Source organism: Carassius auratus, unplaced genomic scaffold (genome assembly GCF_003368295.1).
Source record: "Carassius auratus strain Wakin unplaced genomic scaffold, ASM336829v1 scaf_tig00217246, whole genome shotgun sequence".
NCBI lineage: Eukaryota > Metazoa > Chordata > Actinopteri > Cypriniformes > Cyprinidae > Carassius > Carassius auratus.
In genome coordinates, this window is record NW_020528962.1 from 37184 (window position 1) to 55147 (window position 17964).

General features: G+C 35.9%; 1 protein-coding gene across 4 annotated transcripts in view; it reads left to right on the plus strand.

Annotated features, from left to right (window-relative positions):
* Nucleotides 1-17964, plus strand: part of LOC113100316 (SH3 and multiple ankyrin repeat domains protein 3) — a 68886-nt gene that overhangs the window by 27113 nt on the left and 23809 nt on the right. For all 4 annotated transcript variants that reach the window (XM_026265107.1, XM_026265108.1, XM_026265109.1 and 1 more), the window contains 2 exons: nucleotides 4131-4244; nucleotides 17033-17108. In XM_026265107.1, coding sequence (XP_026120892.1) covers nucleotides 4131-4244; nucleotides 17033-17108 — 190 coding nt within the window. The remainder of the gene's footprint in view (nucleotides 1-4130; nucleotides 4245-17032; nucleotides 17109-17964) is intronic.

The following is a 17964-nucleotide window of genomic DNA, read 5'->3' on the forward strand; positions in this document are numbered from 1 at the left end:
TTCTTTGCTGCTCAAGAAAAAAAAAAGCATATTTTTAGCCATGTTGAAACGGTTTAATATTTTTGTGGAATCCGTAATAGAATAGAAAGAAACAAGAAAGAGCAGCATTATTGAAAACAAATCTATTCGTATTTAAATGTCTTTACTGTCGCTTTTGACCAATTTAATGTGTCCTTGCTAAATAAAAGCACAAACTTCTTTTTAAAAAGGTTTAAATTGTTCATAGAATGATAGTTTATATTCATTTAAAAAGTTGTCCAAAAAACATCATTCCAGTCATTCCATAGCCCTCCTCCTTTTATGTAAGCTTTAAAACTCTCTTTTTGTGTCTGTATCGATCTTTTCCTTTTAACATCTCTTTCTGAGCTGTAGCTCGTTCATGTGTGATTTGGCTCAGTTGTGTCATTTACCTGTGAATGAGCTGTAAATGACTGAATGAGCAATAGAAAGTCCTAACAGAAAGTCCTTCACTATATCCAGCTACATTCATTCACTTCTGATTTCTGCTGAAAAGAAATGAACGAATTGCGCTCATTACACTGTGTCTGTATTTGTTGAGCTCATATTGTGCACAGTTGAAAAGTTCCTTGCTGGCTGAATTACTCATTTTCCTTTCATCTTTTTTAAGACTCTTTGGGGCTTTGAAGCTGATAAGAATGGAGATTTTTGATAGTATCTCAACATCCGAAAAGCAACACTCTCCTGTGTGCTTATACACACACACTTCAGGCCCTTCTCCTCAGAAACAACGGTCCTTCTGTCAAGAACTCGCCGTGGCACTTTGCCTCAGTCGGCTGCTGGTTGATGGTCAGGGACTGACACTGAGAGCTTGGCAAGTGTTTCTCCCATGGTGCTGTTTTCTAGTATGTGTGAAGGCCTGTTTTCAATATGCCAAGCGTGTCCGAGCACACGGCAGAGCAGGAGAGGTCTGGTGGGCCCACTTTGTTATTAACACACTAGATCGAGTCCGTTGAGTGATCAGTTATGTAAGACACACGCAGATCTAAAAACGTCTACACAGACCTGCTGTTCTTTGCAGTCATTGTGGATGAAAGAGCATGGGTTGATCCTTCAGGACACATCGAAAGGATTGCACACACTTCACTTATGCTTAAATATTCTGTAAGTAAATTTGTGGCTTTTATTTTCTGTAATGTTAGCTTCTTGAACCAAAAGCAGCCATTTTTTTTGGACAATTTCTATGTTCCCTCTCAGGCTTAAAATGTAACTAAACTCTAAACTTAAATGAAATACTTGGTTAGAAAGACCAAGTCCATAGGAATTTTGGCATTGTGTGACATTGTGTTTATAAATATGTTATAAATATGGTGACTATGATGTAAGAGTGTGTGTATAATGTAAAATTCCAGCTGTAATTGAACATTGTTTTACAGTTATTGTTGTTAAGAAATAAATAAAAAAAAGATTGATTAAAAAAAAGTTGCTTAAAAGTTAGATCTTAATTTGTCTATATAATATATCTACATAATTTTAAGTGGCTTATATATATATAGAGAGAGAGAGAGAGTGTGTGTGTGTGTGTGTATAAATTATTTAAAAAGTACTAAGATATAAAATAATAATAATAAAAATATATATAAAACTAAAAAATGTAAAAAACATTTCTTATAGTTCTGACATCATGGTGACACATTTTGAATTCAGCTGTTTATTTCATGTTCATATTTTCATATTTTAAAGATCTGGCTTCTTACCAAAATGTACTGTTCTGTGTTACTCGGGGCAGTTGTTTCCACACACATCCAGCAAATCTGTCTATGAAACACTTATATTTGCAAAATTGCCTCTTTTCATGCAGCATGCCCAATTTTTCTGCCTAATATCCATAACTGGTCAGTCTGTGTGGACTGGGTTATGGGCAGATTGTGTTATGAACATTAGATTACGTTGACAGCACATCAAACTTGAGGAAAATCCTGTTTTCCATGAAATGTCCCCTCAACACAATAACACACTGATATCTCTGGACACAAATATTGAAAACATTCAAATGAGAAGCACCACTGATGGTGTGCGTATTTTTTCCTCCTGAATTTATTACAAGACAAGCCCAATTTACACAGGTGTTTAATTGTGACATGCAGCACAGAAATCCATTTGTATGTGTCTGGAGGCACGTGTGTGTGTGTGCGCGTAACCTCAGTCACTAGCATTGAGGTGATAGTTTTCTAATGGCTGTGCTGCCAGCTAGATCATCACTAAATCCACTCAAAGAACTTTGAATCTCTTTTTTAGAGAAATTTAGATGATTAGCTTTGATTCTTTCTCAAAAGAAAATTTAGTGTGTGTGTGTGTGTGCTCTTGTTTTTGTGACATATCAGGACACAATTCTGTATAATGACATGGGTTTGACACAGCTATTACAAGGAGAGGGTGACTTATGAGAACATAACCCATGTCCTCATTTTTCAAAACGCTTATTACTGAAATGCACCGAAACCCGAACCGGCGACCTTCTGGTAACTAGAACAGCTCTCTAACCATTAGGCCACAGCTTCCCCATTATAAATCATACAGAATGAGTTTTTTTGAGAAAGTAAAAATTCACAAAGTTTCCTGTGAGGGTTAGGGTTAGGTGTAGGGTTGGTGAAGGGCGATAGAATATACAGTTTGTACAGTATAAAAACCATTACACCTATGGGATGTCCCTGCTTTTCACAAAAATAAACGTGTGTGTGTGTGTGTGTGTGTGTGTGTTGAGGAGTAATGGAAGTTTTGTATTTCAGTTGAACTTTGGTTACACCTTAACTAAAAGGATTTGTATCATGCTTTTTCACTTTTTTTAACATTAGTGTGTAATGCTTCTGTTTGAGCAAAAAAGGTTACTCCAAAGGGACATATTCTCATTAACATAAAACATCTCAAGAACTACAACAAACATCTCATTCTGACTACAGGACTCCTGTTCTGGATGCTGTGAAGTCACAATTTCATTTAAATAATTCCCGCCCTCGGAATATGCAAAAACAGGGTCGAGACCATAGACTGTAAAACAAATTGTAATGGCATAATTGACAACATTATTAATATTTACAGCTGAGCAGATTAAAATAGGAGCCCTTTAAAAGTATTACTGACACAATCATGCCATGGCAACTGTTTGCCTCTGTTAAGGTTTTTTTTTAATTTTCTATAAATTAATAATTAAAATAATGACAATTCTGTGTTGATACAAAACTCCAGTTCATTTCCTATGGGATGTTCTGAAGGTGAGCATTGGCCTTAAAGGATAACACTTCAAGAGCAAGAGGAACGAGTACTTCACTTAGAGGCTGAAAGACACACTGAGAAAAAGTGTGTGCTTTGTGTTTGTTATGTGCTCTGTTTAAGCGGGGTTTCACTTATATGCCATTTCCAGTTAAAGATCTACTTTAGTAGATCTATACAATACACAGCACATGCTTACTTATTGATTTATGGAATTCAAAATTGCCATCCTGGTTTTTTGCACACCTTACACATTGGATAAACACACACACACACACAGACTCGTACACACAGTTCTTTTAAACTGCAGTATCCTAGCAACTCCAATGCTGAAGGACTTGCATGTAACTTTATATGTTTTTAGCGTGTCTGGTGAGGTCACACATAATTAATTGTGTTTCTTCAGTTAGTGTAGAATATCACTATATGAATCAGTTTCCGGTTGAACACAATGTTCTGCACTGTCTCAGAGTTCACTGGTCATTCAACTCACGTCACAGAATATTTCATCTATCGGTTCTCTCTCTGCAAGCTTATTTCCGAAAGCAAAAAGATGTTTGAATGCTTACTGAGATCACATTCATGCACACACCACACATCTAAATTAGAAATGTACCATAGACTTCTAATAGTGTAAAGTTAATTATAACTATTTCCATAAAGGTAAAATGTTTGCATTTTCAGAATAAAAAACAAAACTGTTTGCTTGATACAAATGTTTTTCCAGTTGATGTAAATTCCATCAATTACTAATTTGATTGATTGATTCATTGTTATTATCCAGGCATTAACACCTACAGCTAACTTTTACAGGGATCTATGTCTGATCAACAGATAAATGTGTGTTCATGGGATAATTATATAATAATTAATGTCTCGCTCTGTGTCTCTTTCTCCGACAGTGTTAAGTATAGGAGAAGGGGGTTTCTGGGAAGGGACGGTGAAAGGAAGAACCGGATGGTTTCCTGCAGACTGTGTGGAGGAGGTACAGATGAGACAGTTTGATCCTCGACTTGGTAAGAAGTGGCACACAATTATACGTTTGCATACAAATACTGGCCAATATATTCCATATTTATACTGTATTAAATATTTTTCTGTAGGCAAAATAAATCAACCAACATTATGAGAATTTTTATTAATTTTACATGTTTTTTTGCCTTTAGAACTGTGCCGGTAAACTAGTTTTTTATCCGTAATTTGTTTGATTAATTTCTGTGAATCGGTTCTTTAAAGTGTAAATTTCATTGAATCAGTTTAAAATGATGCATACTCAAGAATTTTAAAAGTGGTCATTTATATTATATTGTTACATTTTATTATACTTTTATTGTGTTAAATGTTATATTTATATTATATTATTACATTATACTATATTTTAGGGCATTTTTATGCATTTTTTTGTAGTAGCTCCAAACATTTTGAATCTAAATGCTGAAATAATAGTTTAAAATCAAACTCTAGAAACTCTAGATTGTCTACATGCCTAAAGTTGTTGTCTCACATGCATGGTTTTCAACAGTACAGTATCTCTGTAGATAAAACTTATAATCATATAATCCACACAAATAGTCCTCTCTCCGTGTGTTTTACTCTCTTCTGTCTGTTCGATCGTGCTCCCTCCCTCTCTCTCTCTCTCTCTCTCTCTCTCTCTCTCTTTCTTTTTCTAAATGCTGTTTTTGGAGGTGTTTGTCATTTTTAGGGCCATTTATTGAGATCAGGCAGGCAGGACAGTGTCTGTACTAAACATCCCATTTAAATGCATTGTGAGAGTGTGAGAAAGAGATGAAAAATTCTCACACACCTTTTCAGACTTGGCAAGTGTCCAATAATTCAAACACGCACACATAAAGAAACAGGTTAAAGGAGAGCTCTGAGTGATGTATTGCCTCCATCCTTTGAGAGCTTTCTAGAAATGAAAGATCTAATGATGCCAGGAAACCACTGGCAAGCCCCTGTAGATGTGTCTCCTGTAGAGCACCAGGGTGTTTCCCCATCAGCAGAGACTGGTTATATAGCAGAATCCTTCCATTTTCATCATGTAAACATGTACAGTAATAATAATTCCTTACGGCAGCCATATTGCGCCAGAACGCCCACCACACACCAGCTTATTGGTGGGGAGGAGACAGCATGATGAAGCCAATCAGCAGATATGGGGATTGTTAGGAGGCCATGATGGTCAGAGGCCAATCAGCGAATTTTAGCCGGGATGCCGAGGTCACACCTCTACTCTTTCCGAAGGACATCCTGGGATTTTTAATGACCACAGAGAGTCATGACCTCGGTTTAACATCTCATCCGAAGGACGTTGTTTGTTGACAGTATAGTATCCCCATCACTACACTGGGGCGCCAGGACCCACACAGACCACAGGGTGAGCACCCCCTGCTGGCCTCACTAGCACCTCTTCCAGTTTTCCCATGAGGTCTCCCATCCAGGTACTGACCAGGCTCAGCCCTGCTTAGCTTCAGTGGGTAACTGGTCTTGGGCTCCAGGGTGATATGGCTGCCGGCATGTATAAATTGGCAAATCGACTAGTTTTGGTTTTATGCTCTGAAGGAGCATGTGTTTAGGATTACTATTTAAAAACCACAGATATATAACTATATAATATTTCACATTTGTTTCGGTTTTTACAGAATTTTCGCTCAAATACATGCATCCAATACATGAGCATACAAGAATTCTTTTAAAAAAAATAGACCGACCCCAAGCATTGTAACGCTGTTGGTTTCTCCTCTCTCATTTCCTGTAGTTTCATAAGAAAACAGCATCGATTATCCTGAGAGCAAATATTGTAACAACCAGTAAGATCCCTTGAGACCACACTTAATTTGTAATGTGTCTCATTTTTTTCCATTAGAATTAAATTAACAGTTTCTCTCCTTTTTAGCTTCAGATCACATGTATACACAGACACACACAGAGTTGCAATTTATGATGTCTTTCTAATGGAGCATGCACTGCTTGTTTTGCCATCTACATCCTCTTTATGGGCATCTGTGTTCACATAACTTTGAAGTATGTGCGAATATAGTGATTATCAGTGTACACAGGGCAAATCTACACACACCCTATGGAGTCCTTTTGGATCCATTAAAAAAAAAATCTAATTTTAGAGGGGGTTTTATTTTAAAAACCAACATGCAAAAATCTCTGCTAGAAAAACAAGCATTTGTGTATTTGGACCTTTAACTTAGTTATTACCCGCTATTACTACTTACTACCCTGCTGGTAGAAGTTGTAACTAAACCATTTGGACCCAAAAGACATGCAATTTAGAGCTTAATGGAGTTACACACCAGTTAGAGGTGTTTCCCCAATTTGTTTTGCCTGTTTTGTTTTTTAGTAATAATGCACATACAGTTCAATGGCTTGTCAGTATTCTCAAGTCATCAGCCATTGGCATGTGTGGCAAACTGTAAGTTTAAGGCCCTGCTTACAAGCTATTCTGCTATCCTTGGCATGCTAACAAGCAGCTTTCTCCAAGTATTCCGGTGCTGTTTGAGTTCCAGTGGTGTTTCAGCACCAACTGTGGTGGACAGCTCCCTGATTTTACTGGACAGCTCCTGCATGTCAGGAAACTGGAGACTAGTCCAGAACTGCAGAACTGCAGTGCTTCACTGTATGACAGATGTACTGTAAAGTGTGTGTGTGTGTGTGTGTGTGTGTGTGTGTGTGTGTGTGTGTGTGTGTGTGTGTGTGTGTGTGTCTACATCTGCACACTCCAGTCTCTAGTATCTCTGCTCTAAATCTGGTAACACTAGGGGTTCTGTAATAGGGATTGCATAATGCTGCTTATGATAGTGTGTTGATGTGTGTCAGTGTCCAGACACTCGTCACAAGCTATCAGTCAATTAAACCATGTGTGATGATAGACCTGTCATCTGTCCATCTCCATCAAGACCTGCAAGTGTTAAAATGAGCATGTATGTGTGTCTTTTGTGTTAGTGTTTATCCAGCAATAACAGATGAAAGCTCTTTGACAGTGGAGGCAATATGTTTCACCTCAGTGAAGTGATGTGTACAATTAACTTACCCAAACAAATCCCTTTATGTGCTTTGACTGTGTGTTTTTGTTTGTGTGTGTGTGTGTGTGTGTGTGTGTGTGTGCGCTCTTGTTTTTGTGACATATCAGGACACAACTCTGTATAATGACATGGGTATGATGACACAGGTATTACAAGGAGAGGGTGAATTAGAAGGACATAATCCATCTCCCCGTTTTTCAGAACGCTTATAAACCATACTGAATGAGTTTTTTTGAGAAAGTAAAAATGCACAAAGTTTCCTGTGAGGGTTAGGTGTTGGGTTGGTGTAGGGCCATAGAATATACAGTTTGTACAATATAAAAACCATTGCGCCTATGTGATGTCCTATGTTTGTGTGTGTGTGTGTGTGTGTGTGTGTGTGTGTGTGTGTGTGTGTGTGTGTGTGTGTGTGTGTGTGTGATTTAACATCGATTACTGAAGCCATTTCAGTCATGCATGTCATATTCTGAAGCCTGAACTAATGTTCATTCAGATTTCTCTCTGAGGTCACTGCTGTGTCGTGACTCCAGTGACATTAGTCTCGTTCTCTTGAGCTCTCTCATCCTCTGTCTTTCTTGTTGGCTTCTTTTCATCCCTCATTCTCTGTAGTTGACCTCAGTACTGGAATTTTGAGTTTGAATAGACTAATAAATAAATGTGTGTGCATTCTGTATATGATTTGGTGATAAAGACTGCTTGATAACGTCAGATTGCACATCATTACAACAATACTTACCATATTATTGCAGATGATGCTGTATTGCAGACCCCTGACTTGACTTGAGTGGGAAATGAAATCATCAGCTGCTGTGCGCAGTGCGCTCTTGTTTGCACGTGAGAAAAGGTGTTTTTTTGGGAAACGCCAGACCCCTGATTCGTCAAATTTTATTTAGGAAGTGTAGTGGAGTAAAAGTTGAAAGACTCCACCACATGAAATGACAATGAATACATGCACTCATCATGGCAATTCATCTTTTACTTAATTAAAACAATTAGTTCATTTACTTGAAGTCTTTAACAAGGCATTCATTTTAATAATCTAAATAACCTACATTTGTCAACTGAAATAAAATTCAACATAAAAGAGTAGAATACTTATTTTGAGTGTAGACTTGATTTAACTTTTAACTCAGAAAATAGTCTTATTTAAAGAACTGCCAACCACATTCATCTTAGCAGACGGTCTGTGTACTGCTCTAAAAGGAATTATTCCAGACTTATGGCTCTGAAATGTTTCCTGATACCTGCACACTATTTAGAATGCTGTTCAGCTAGTGTATATTGCATTTATACACATTTACCAACAAACTAGAATTTCCATCAGCGCTGCTGCAGTGTGCAACGGGATCTGGAGGACATGTCTGGAATCAGTAAACGCCTACAGATCCACACAGACTCTCTCTCTCTCTCTCTGCCGCTGCCTCAGTTGATGACTCATCCTTCTGAATCACCCAAATAGTTATGTTGCTATTTTAAGTCTCATTTATGGGTTTGGGTGCAGAAACTCCCTCAGTTTTTTTCTTCTTCTTCTTTCTCTGGTTTGATGTTGTTTTAGCAGACTCTCATGACCCCTCTTACGTAGATGGCAGTCAGTTTTTTATGTTTTCACATATTGACTGAGTTTAAAGGGTTTTTTATGGTGCCTTCTTGTGTCATTTGCAGAATTTTTTTTTTTTTTGTTCACTAAGGTAAGCATCATTGTTATTATTAATAATAGTTTAAGTTAGTGATTTTAAATCTTTAACTTTAAGTATGTACAAGTAGCGTTTAACATCCTGCACCATTGGGGCTACAGACTTGAATGATTACCAAAATCATGCCACTTAAGATGTGCCATTACTTTTCCAAACCATCAGACCTAAAATTTTCACTTGTGGGCAATGGGGGGGGGGGGGGGTTCCCATTTACTTGCACTAAAGAAGAGACCTGATACATTGCGAGAGACCAGAATATCAAAGAGACACACAGTAGTTACATTGGTGCCATGACCCGGATGGGAGTGAGGTTTAGGAGGGTGAGTGTAACGGAGACCAGCTGGTAAGAGCTACACAGGCAAATCACACTCCCCTAATCTCAAGGGGTGCACTTGCAACTAACATTAGAGGCTGCAGTCTTTAGCATCCCTGTTAGTGTGCCCGCCTCCCACGCCAGCAGCCCAGGTTCGCATCCCGTTCAGAGCAGGGTGGTTAGGACAGGCAGGGTTACACATAGAGTGGTGAGCTCTTTTGACTGAGGTCAGTAAGTAATAACCAGAAGACCACATAAAAATCTTAGCAAGCACCCAGAACATCCTAGCATATTGTTTTCTTTTTGTGTTTTTAAATGTAGTTCATCTTGTAATTGTGTAATTTTAGAATGAGTGTAAGTGTCTAAATATGGTACCTTTAAATTAATTCAGTTCTCCCAGCAGGGTCTCTCTCTCTCTCTCTCACACACACACACACACACACACACACACACACACACACACACACACACACTGATGCACCTCAATTGATTTCAAATTACAGTTACTTTTAGGTCTTTTTTTTTTACCGTTTTACTGAGCAAAATATAATACTTTTATTTTTATTTTTAATATATGACCCAAGAGCATGATTTATAAAGCCATCTACAGTAGGGCAGACCATGACCAGATTTCTGGATTTAAAAATCCAGAAAAAAAGTGTATTTCTAATTCAGATGTCAATATATCATTAACATTTCAAGTGTATGATAAAAAAATAAAATAAAATAAGAAGTTCTTTACAAATAGTTTATCCATTTGAGGTCATCTCAGCATTTCCCCAATGGCTTCTCAGCTAGTGTGCAGTGTGTTGCTGTGTGTTGAGGGTTGTAGGTTCCTGGTCCGTTGCTTATATCTCAGCTTCTTACACATGAGCTTTGTTCCAAACCGTGCTGAGATGTTGAGTCTACTGCATACATCAGCAGCTGTCTTCTAAGGGATCAAATTTACTGAAACGGAATCTGATAAGTGTCTGATTTGGAATGTGCTACATAGACAACAGCGCTTAGATTCTGTGAATAGTGCCGTTATTACATTACATTGGGTAATATTACAAATAATATATAAGTGTAGCTCACTAGCTTTTGGAACAAAGCTATTACACTGGGGAAAAAGGTGCGAAGACTGTTTTCAGTCAGAAATATCTAGTAAATCTCACAATGCAAAAGTAACACACTGAATTAAATGTGAAATTTTTAAATAGAACAACTAAAATGCCATTTTCTTGTAAAAAAAAAAAATACCCCAGTTACAACTTTTGGGAAATCATTTTTGATAGTGTATGTGAAACACTGAATATTGAGATAAGCATATCTGTGTCGCACACACACATACTGTACATGCATATTTTCTCCAGTACACGGAGACTTATACATTTTCTTGAGTTAATGTTTTGGTCTAGAAGATAAGTTTTAAAATGTATCATTTTTTCTTTCTGCGAGGCTAAAAACAGTCAAGGGGGTTAAATTGTCTTTCGTATCACTGTCACTCTGTTAAAATATGTCAGACCCAGTCAGGTTGTCAAAAGGATTGTCAAAAACATACTGAGAAGTGTTTGAATCTGTAACATTTTTTTTCCTGAACTTTTGATAGAGAGTTCAAGAAAACAGCATTTATTTAAAACATAATTATTTTGTAACAGTATTTATGCTTTTTGCTTTTGATCAACTTAATGCATCCTTGCTGAATAAAAGCATTAATTTCTTAGAAGACACCATACTGTTAAATGGTAATGGGTTCGAACACTCGGAACACTCATACTGATCAAATGTATATCCTGAATGCACTGTAAGTCACTTTAGATTAAAAATAATAATAAAAATAAAAACTTCTGGCAAATGAATAAATGTGCATTTAGAAAATCAGGAAGGATGAAAGAGAGACAGATATCATCAGTAAGTGAGAGAGAAGTTAGTGAGATAACAGCAGGAATGTATTCCATTAAAATTAGCTTTCATGTTATTAATTTCTTTTCTGCAGGTTAAATGTGATTTCATTGTACGGTGGCTGTTTTGCATACTACTCCGAGATAGTTACCATGGGAAACACAGGATAGTCTGAATATGGATGTATATGTTTAACCATGCTTATCCTGGAAGGAAAGTTATATAACAGATCCAACTATATTTGTATCTATGTACTGCAATGTGGTTGCAAGTGTGTTTCAAGTGGTTGCTAAAGCATTTCAAGATTGTTAGGGTGCTCTGCATGGCTGCAGAAATCAAGAGAAAAGAAATGTGGTGTAAAAATAATTTTCACTCAGAAAATGACTAGTAAGTTTTACAATTAATTACAAGAAATGGCAAGTAACATTGAATCAAATGTTGTTCTTAAATTATGTTCTTATAAAACATACTACAGTGATATTTGTTACATTATAACTTTGAAAAACAATTTTTTACATTGTGGGTTCTTTGATATGGCTTTAGATAGGAATAGTGATGCTGGCATTATCAAACACCACTTATGATTATGTGCCTGGCTGCACAGCCTGAAGTGAAGTGAATGAGGTTTGTCATATGATCAGATGTGTTGAAGCGTAGACAGGTTTGGCTTGGTGTGACTGTCGAGCAGGTGAAGGTGAGAGCGTGGAATCTAATGAAGGCCTGTAATCTGCTCTGATGCATTTCTGGGAGGTTAGAACTCATTCCCAGGGCTCACAGTGCCGCTGTTGGTGATTCTCTGTTATTGTGTTGCCATGCCTCCAGAGTTACCATGACAATGCATTTGATGAGATAACAGTCCTGGATTTTGACAGAGTTACACTTCTCTACACAGACACACACACACACACAAAATAACATAGTGCTTGTATATACAGTGTAGTAGACAGATTGATTGTAAACTGTCCTTGAGTTTTCAAAGGGCTCATTCTAAACACAATTAGTAGTAGTAGTAGTTGAATAATAAATGTAATAATAACTTTGTTTTTAATAACTTTTTTCTGATATAATCTGTGTAATGTGTAAAGTATCCTTGAGTTTTGGAAAAGCACTATATAAACAGTAATTAATATTACATTATTTTTACTTCTGCTGTTATTAATAGTAGAATAATAATATACTTTTTATTAATTAATCTGAGTGTAAAGTTTTTAAAGGATCCCTGAGTTTCGTAAATAATAATGTGCCTCATAAATAATAATAATAATTATTATTACTTTTTATGAATTAATCTGACTAATCGTAAACTATCATTAAGTTTTAGATAGGCCTTACATAAAAAGCATGTATAGTAGTATTGTTTTTTTGTTTATAAAATGCAAAATAATATTAATAATAATAATATAGAAAAAAGTTTTTTATAGACCTATTTTCTGCATTAGCATACATTTTTGATTGTTTGATTGATTAATTTTTTTTTCTCTCTCTGTTCACACAATCATTGTCACATCAGCAGAAAAGTCATTAAGTGACAGAGAAGGGTTGATTAAAAATTATCAGCCTTTTGCCAGAGATAAAAATTTAGGAATTTCTGCACATATGTTCAGTAAGTCTGGTAACACTTTATTTTAAGGTCCAATTGTGACTATTAATAGTTGCTTATTAGCATGCATATTACTAGCATATTGGCTGTTTATTAGTACTCATAAAACACATATTAATGCTTTATTCTGCATGACCATATTCTAGATTCCTTTACCCTACTCCATAGCCCAACATCTACCTTATAAACTAATTATAAGCAGCAATTTAGGAGTTTGTTTAGGGAATCCTCTTATTTAATAGTGAATATGTGTTCCCTATTCTAAAGTGTTACCATTAGTCTCCTTACATAGAAAAGCTTTTGCTGAAGTGCTGCTTACTGCTCATGTGCACCGCTGTATGTTTTTAGTGAAGGAAAGTCTCCTAGATTCATCTCTCTCAGGTCTCACCATTCATAATCCACATCTTATGACTTGGGAAAAATGGGCTGCTTGCTGTAAGAGAGACAGTCAAACACAGCAACCCCTTTCTTTCATCTCGGCACAAAACAACTGGGTCGGCTCCATGCAGGGCAGCCAGAGGCCATAGAGAGACAGAGAGATGTCTGGGAGAAAGCAGGACAAATGAAAAAAAAAAGTGTCAAGGATGGAGGGAGAGAGTATAAGCGTGAGGTAATGGCGAAATCACATCAGCAGCTATTGTACTTCTGAACACTCTGCTCAAGCGTGGAAAGAGACCTGCCGCCCCATTGATCTAACCTATTTACTGCACTGTGTGTGTGTGTTTTAGAGTAAGTGTGGTTTGTTTGAGTCTAAGTGGACTATCGTCTTGGCTTTCTAAACCTTGTGAGTCTCCGTTGGCCAAAGCTTTTGAAATAACAGGACAGAACCCACTCAGAATAAATCACGCGTCTGTTCAATTAATCATCTGATATTTGGTAGAGATTAGCAGCAAATATCAGTATAATATTAAATATTAAAATAATATAAAATATCAATTTGTTTTTTTTTTTAATCTGCATATTAGACTTCTATGGCTTTAAGTGTGCTCTCATTTCAAAATCGCATACCATCTGTGGCATATGGACAGTTCATTTAAAGCATAGTGCTGTTCATTTAAAATAGGAGCATATTTTACTAAAGCGTTTAGCACATTAGACTGTTGAGTATGAGGGTGAGTGTGATTGGTTAAAGGCTGCAATATGCTGCAGTCATTGATCATGTCACCAAATTACCACAATGAAGCTTTGAGACTCTGAAGACCTTTGTATCAAGGCTTTACAGAGAGTCATTTTTGCTTCCTAAGTATGTGATTTGCCATTGAAGTCATTGTCTGCTGACTGGTTATTTCTCCCAAGGTGACTTGATTCTCCTGTATGCTGTTGTTTTGCTCTATTCTTATGCAGGAGTGTTTGTCAGGTTACTCTTAATTTTTCTGACAGCCTTTTTATCTCACTATGAGTTCAGTGAAGCAGTGTCTTGTTGTATGTGTGTGTGAGATTGTCTTCATTTGGCCACTGTATTGGAATAAATGGTCTAGTTTTTCATTTAGCTATCTGGAATGGATGTGACTTAGCTGTGCTTTACAAACTTTTAATCTCATTTCCGGATCCTGTCTGTATATGGCCATTCATATGACACAAACAACTGCATTAACATATCCCATTCCTGAAGAGATAATAGACTGATTCATATACAGTCTGTGTTTATGTAGTTTGTCATTTGACAGATGATTGCTGCGTATAGCCCTCAGAGATCTCTCTGTCTTTCTTTTTTTTCTCTCACTCCTCTTCCTGTAAGAATGACAAATGTTTGCATTATTCTTACTCTGGACAAAGATGGCAGGGACCCGTGTAATCACCTGCGCACACATGCACTTGTTCATATGTTGATTATATATTTGTGCAGTTATTTATGAGTAAAGATTATGCATTATGTGTAAATCAGATCAGATTTTCGTGTATATTTAAATAACTTGCTGTCACTGACAGCACATTGTATTATAATCATATTTTTAATCAGATATTTATTTATATATAGTTTTTTTATATAAATATGTTTTTTATAAATTAGTTGTATAAATTTGATCATTTATAATTAGGTTTATAGTGTATTTTATATTAGAATGTATACTTTTTAATCATTTCATTTTTTTAATATATATTTTTATGTATTTATATTATCCATAAAGTTTGTTATATAAAATGTATATAATTTTGTATAGTGTATTATATGTAAATTAAATTAAATTAAGGTATAATATAATGTATAATTATAGGTATAATCAAGAAACACGCCTTTGCAATGTCATAAACATTTTTAGTAGAAACCATTATTACTTGTGGAAAACCCAAAGCAATGCTAGGATGTGCTGGTTGGTTGCAAGGACATTGATAATGGTTACAGTAGAATGTTGAGGGTGGTTTCATACTCGTTCAAGTCAAAAAGTGCAAGCTTACAGACATATTTTAAATGTTTTTGGTTCAGTCTGTGTTCAAATCCCTGTAGGCAATAATAATACCAGTGCTTATATGTGTGCTTATACATCACCCTCTTTCTCTCTCCTGTGAATTTGATCTGTGCATCCTTCCTTGCCTTCAAGTCATTAAAATGCTAATGTATGCTTTAACTTCTCAGTTCTGTGGTGACAGAGTAGGACACTGAGTCAGTAGATGTAACTCTCGCTTCTCTCTCTCTCTCTCTCTCTCTCTCTCTCTCTCTCTCTCCCTGTCTCTCTTCTTTCTTTTGAAATGTAGTCAATTATCAATATACTGTAATGTAATTATTAATCACATTAGTCTGAGTGAAGCGACTAAAGTGTGAGCATAGCAGGCAGATTTAGACTTAGTTATGGAATTGTGAATTAAGAACTGTTGTGTTAAAAGAGCTCAGTTATTTTTTAAAGCAAGTTTTCCTGTTTGCTATCAACATCTATTGTTGTAATTTGATTTGTATAATTTATAATTTACAGTTTTTCTATTCTGTAATTTAGCATAAATTATTTGTCATTTATTTATTTATGATTTATGTAATTATATTTATTTTTATATGTATATAAATTAAATTTAAATTTATGCATTTAGCAGACACATTTATCCAAAGTGACTTACATTGCATTCAGGCAAAGATTTTTTCCTAACATCTGTTCCCTGGGATTCAAACCCCCAACCTTGCTCTACCACTTCAGCTACAGGAACACTAGGTCAAACTTCCTTCATACTTTTTGGTTAATAATATAATGTATGATATAATAAGTTTTTCATGACCATTTTTCATCATCTCTCTCTGATCCTTTGTCTTTTGTCAGAAGTAGAGCAAGTCATATGCAACATGAGGTAATAACGTTGGGTAGCATACCACATTTTACGTGTATTATTAGTTTTAACTGTATCTTTAAGTATACGTATATATCCAACTTTCACCTTTTTACCTACTGTAAACATCACCAAAAATGTAGAATAAATGTATGCAGTTGTACATACAATGTTCAGCTTTCATTCTTTTTTAGGCTGAAAGAAAGTTGAGTTTTACATTATGTTTTCATAGTACACTGAACCTGTTTATTTCAGAGCTTTAATTTATTATAATATGACTAAATACACTCATGACAGCCGCAGAATGTCACATGAAGAGAGGACTGAAGAAGAGCAGACATGTACAGAGGGAATACTAGAGTGTGATACAGGAAGGAATGGAGAAAGGGGACGGAAGAAAAAGACAGAGGAAATATGCATAAATAATCAGACCAGAGCAAGTGGGTCAATGAGTTTATTAAGAAAGGGGAGAGAGAGAGGAAGACATGTTGAATTCGATAACACTGAGAGCAAAGTGTAATTCAATAACCGCCGTAACACAATTTCTAATGTATCAAGGAAAGAAATGCGTGTGTTTGACTGTTTGTTCTTGCCAGAAAATGTTTGTAAGATTCATTATTTGTAAGATTCTCGGGGTGTGTTTGTGTATGAATGTGAATGTGTGTATACGTGTGTCAGCAGATTGGACTTCTGTAGGGAAGCGACGCATTGATTTCCAAGCCCAAAGTCCAATCACATAAATCTAGTCTGGCTTGAGACACCAGCCCTATTAGCCAGAACCTCAGACTGGATAAACGAGACTACATTCTCTCTCACACATACAAATATACAGTTGACCTTGCCTGTGCATTTAATTAAGATTGTCTGCATTTTTGCACATAAACAAACACCCACATTTTCACAGAAGGCTGATTAGAGACATGTGATCGGCTCTGAAATGCATTGCAAATATGATTAACGGCACTTAAAATGAAAAATATAGTTGTTATGATGATTAATGCCAATTTGTGTCATGTTTGTCTTTCAGAGACGAGAGAGGACCGAAACAAGAGGCTGTTCCGACATTACACTGTGGGCTCCTATGACAACTTTACCTCATATAGGTAATGTTTATACAGTATGCGTGCATGCATAAATAATTATATAGGCATTTTGGTCATCAATAGTTCAAGCGTAACCTGTGAAGTCTGTTATTTGAAGGATCGAGTCTCTACTGCCATCTATAGGATATAGATTGTGAACACACATTACGTCATGTTTTTGTTTTTTGCCACTCATATTTGCTTTTAATTTAAACACACGTTTAGTCCTCATTTCACGTTTGAATGCATGCAACATATTTCTTTTCAGTTTGTTTTAGAGTGCAAAATAAATGGTTAAGTACTCGATTCCCTTGAGAACAGAGAACTATATTAAATTCTACAGCTGAGTGTAATAAACAACAGTCAGAGCATGCTATTAAAGAAGAGGCCATGTTTTACATCATGCGCAGTGTTACAGTGTAATAGGATATGCAAAGCTATTTGTGAATAATATCTACTGTGTTTCAAGGGACGATCAAATTAGGTGATATGAATGCAGTTTATTCTGTCTCACCAATAAATATGAGGAACAAGATATGATGTCATATGCTTTAATATAATAAATAATAAAATAAATGTATTTTCTATATTTTATACATCATTTTATAATATTATTTTATCCATTTACTTTATTCAAAGTCAATACATTTTGGTATCTACTACAATTTCTCACAACATTGCACAAACAGCTTCTCGTTTCTTTCTTTTATACTACAAAAGTAGTAAAGGTTTGTATATTGTGAACTTATATTGTTGCAAAACTGCCTAAATGATTTGATTTACACCCAAGAAGTCTTTCCACTGTACAAAGTTGCAGGTCGGAGTTGTGAAAAAAAAAAAATCATTGTGTTTGAGTTCTATGCAGCTATAGACCTTG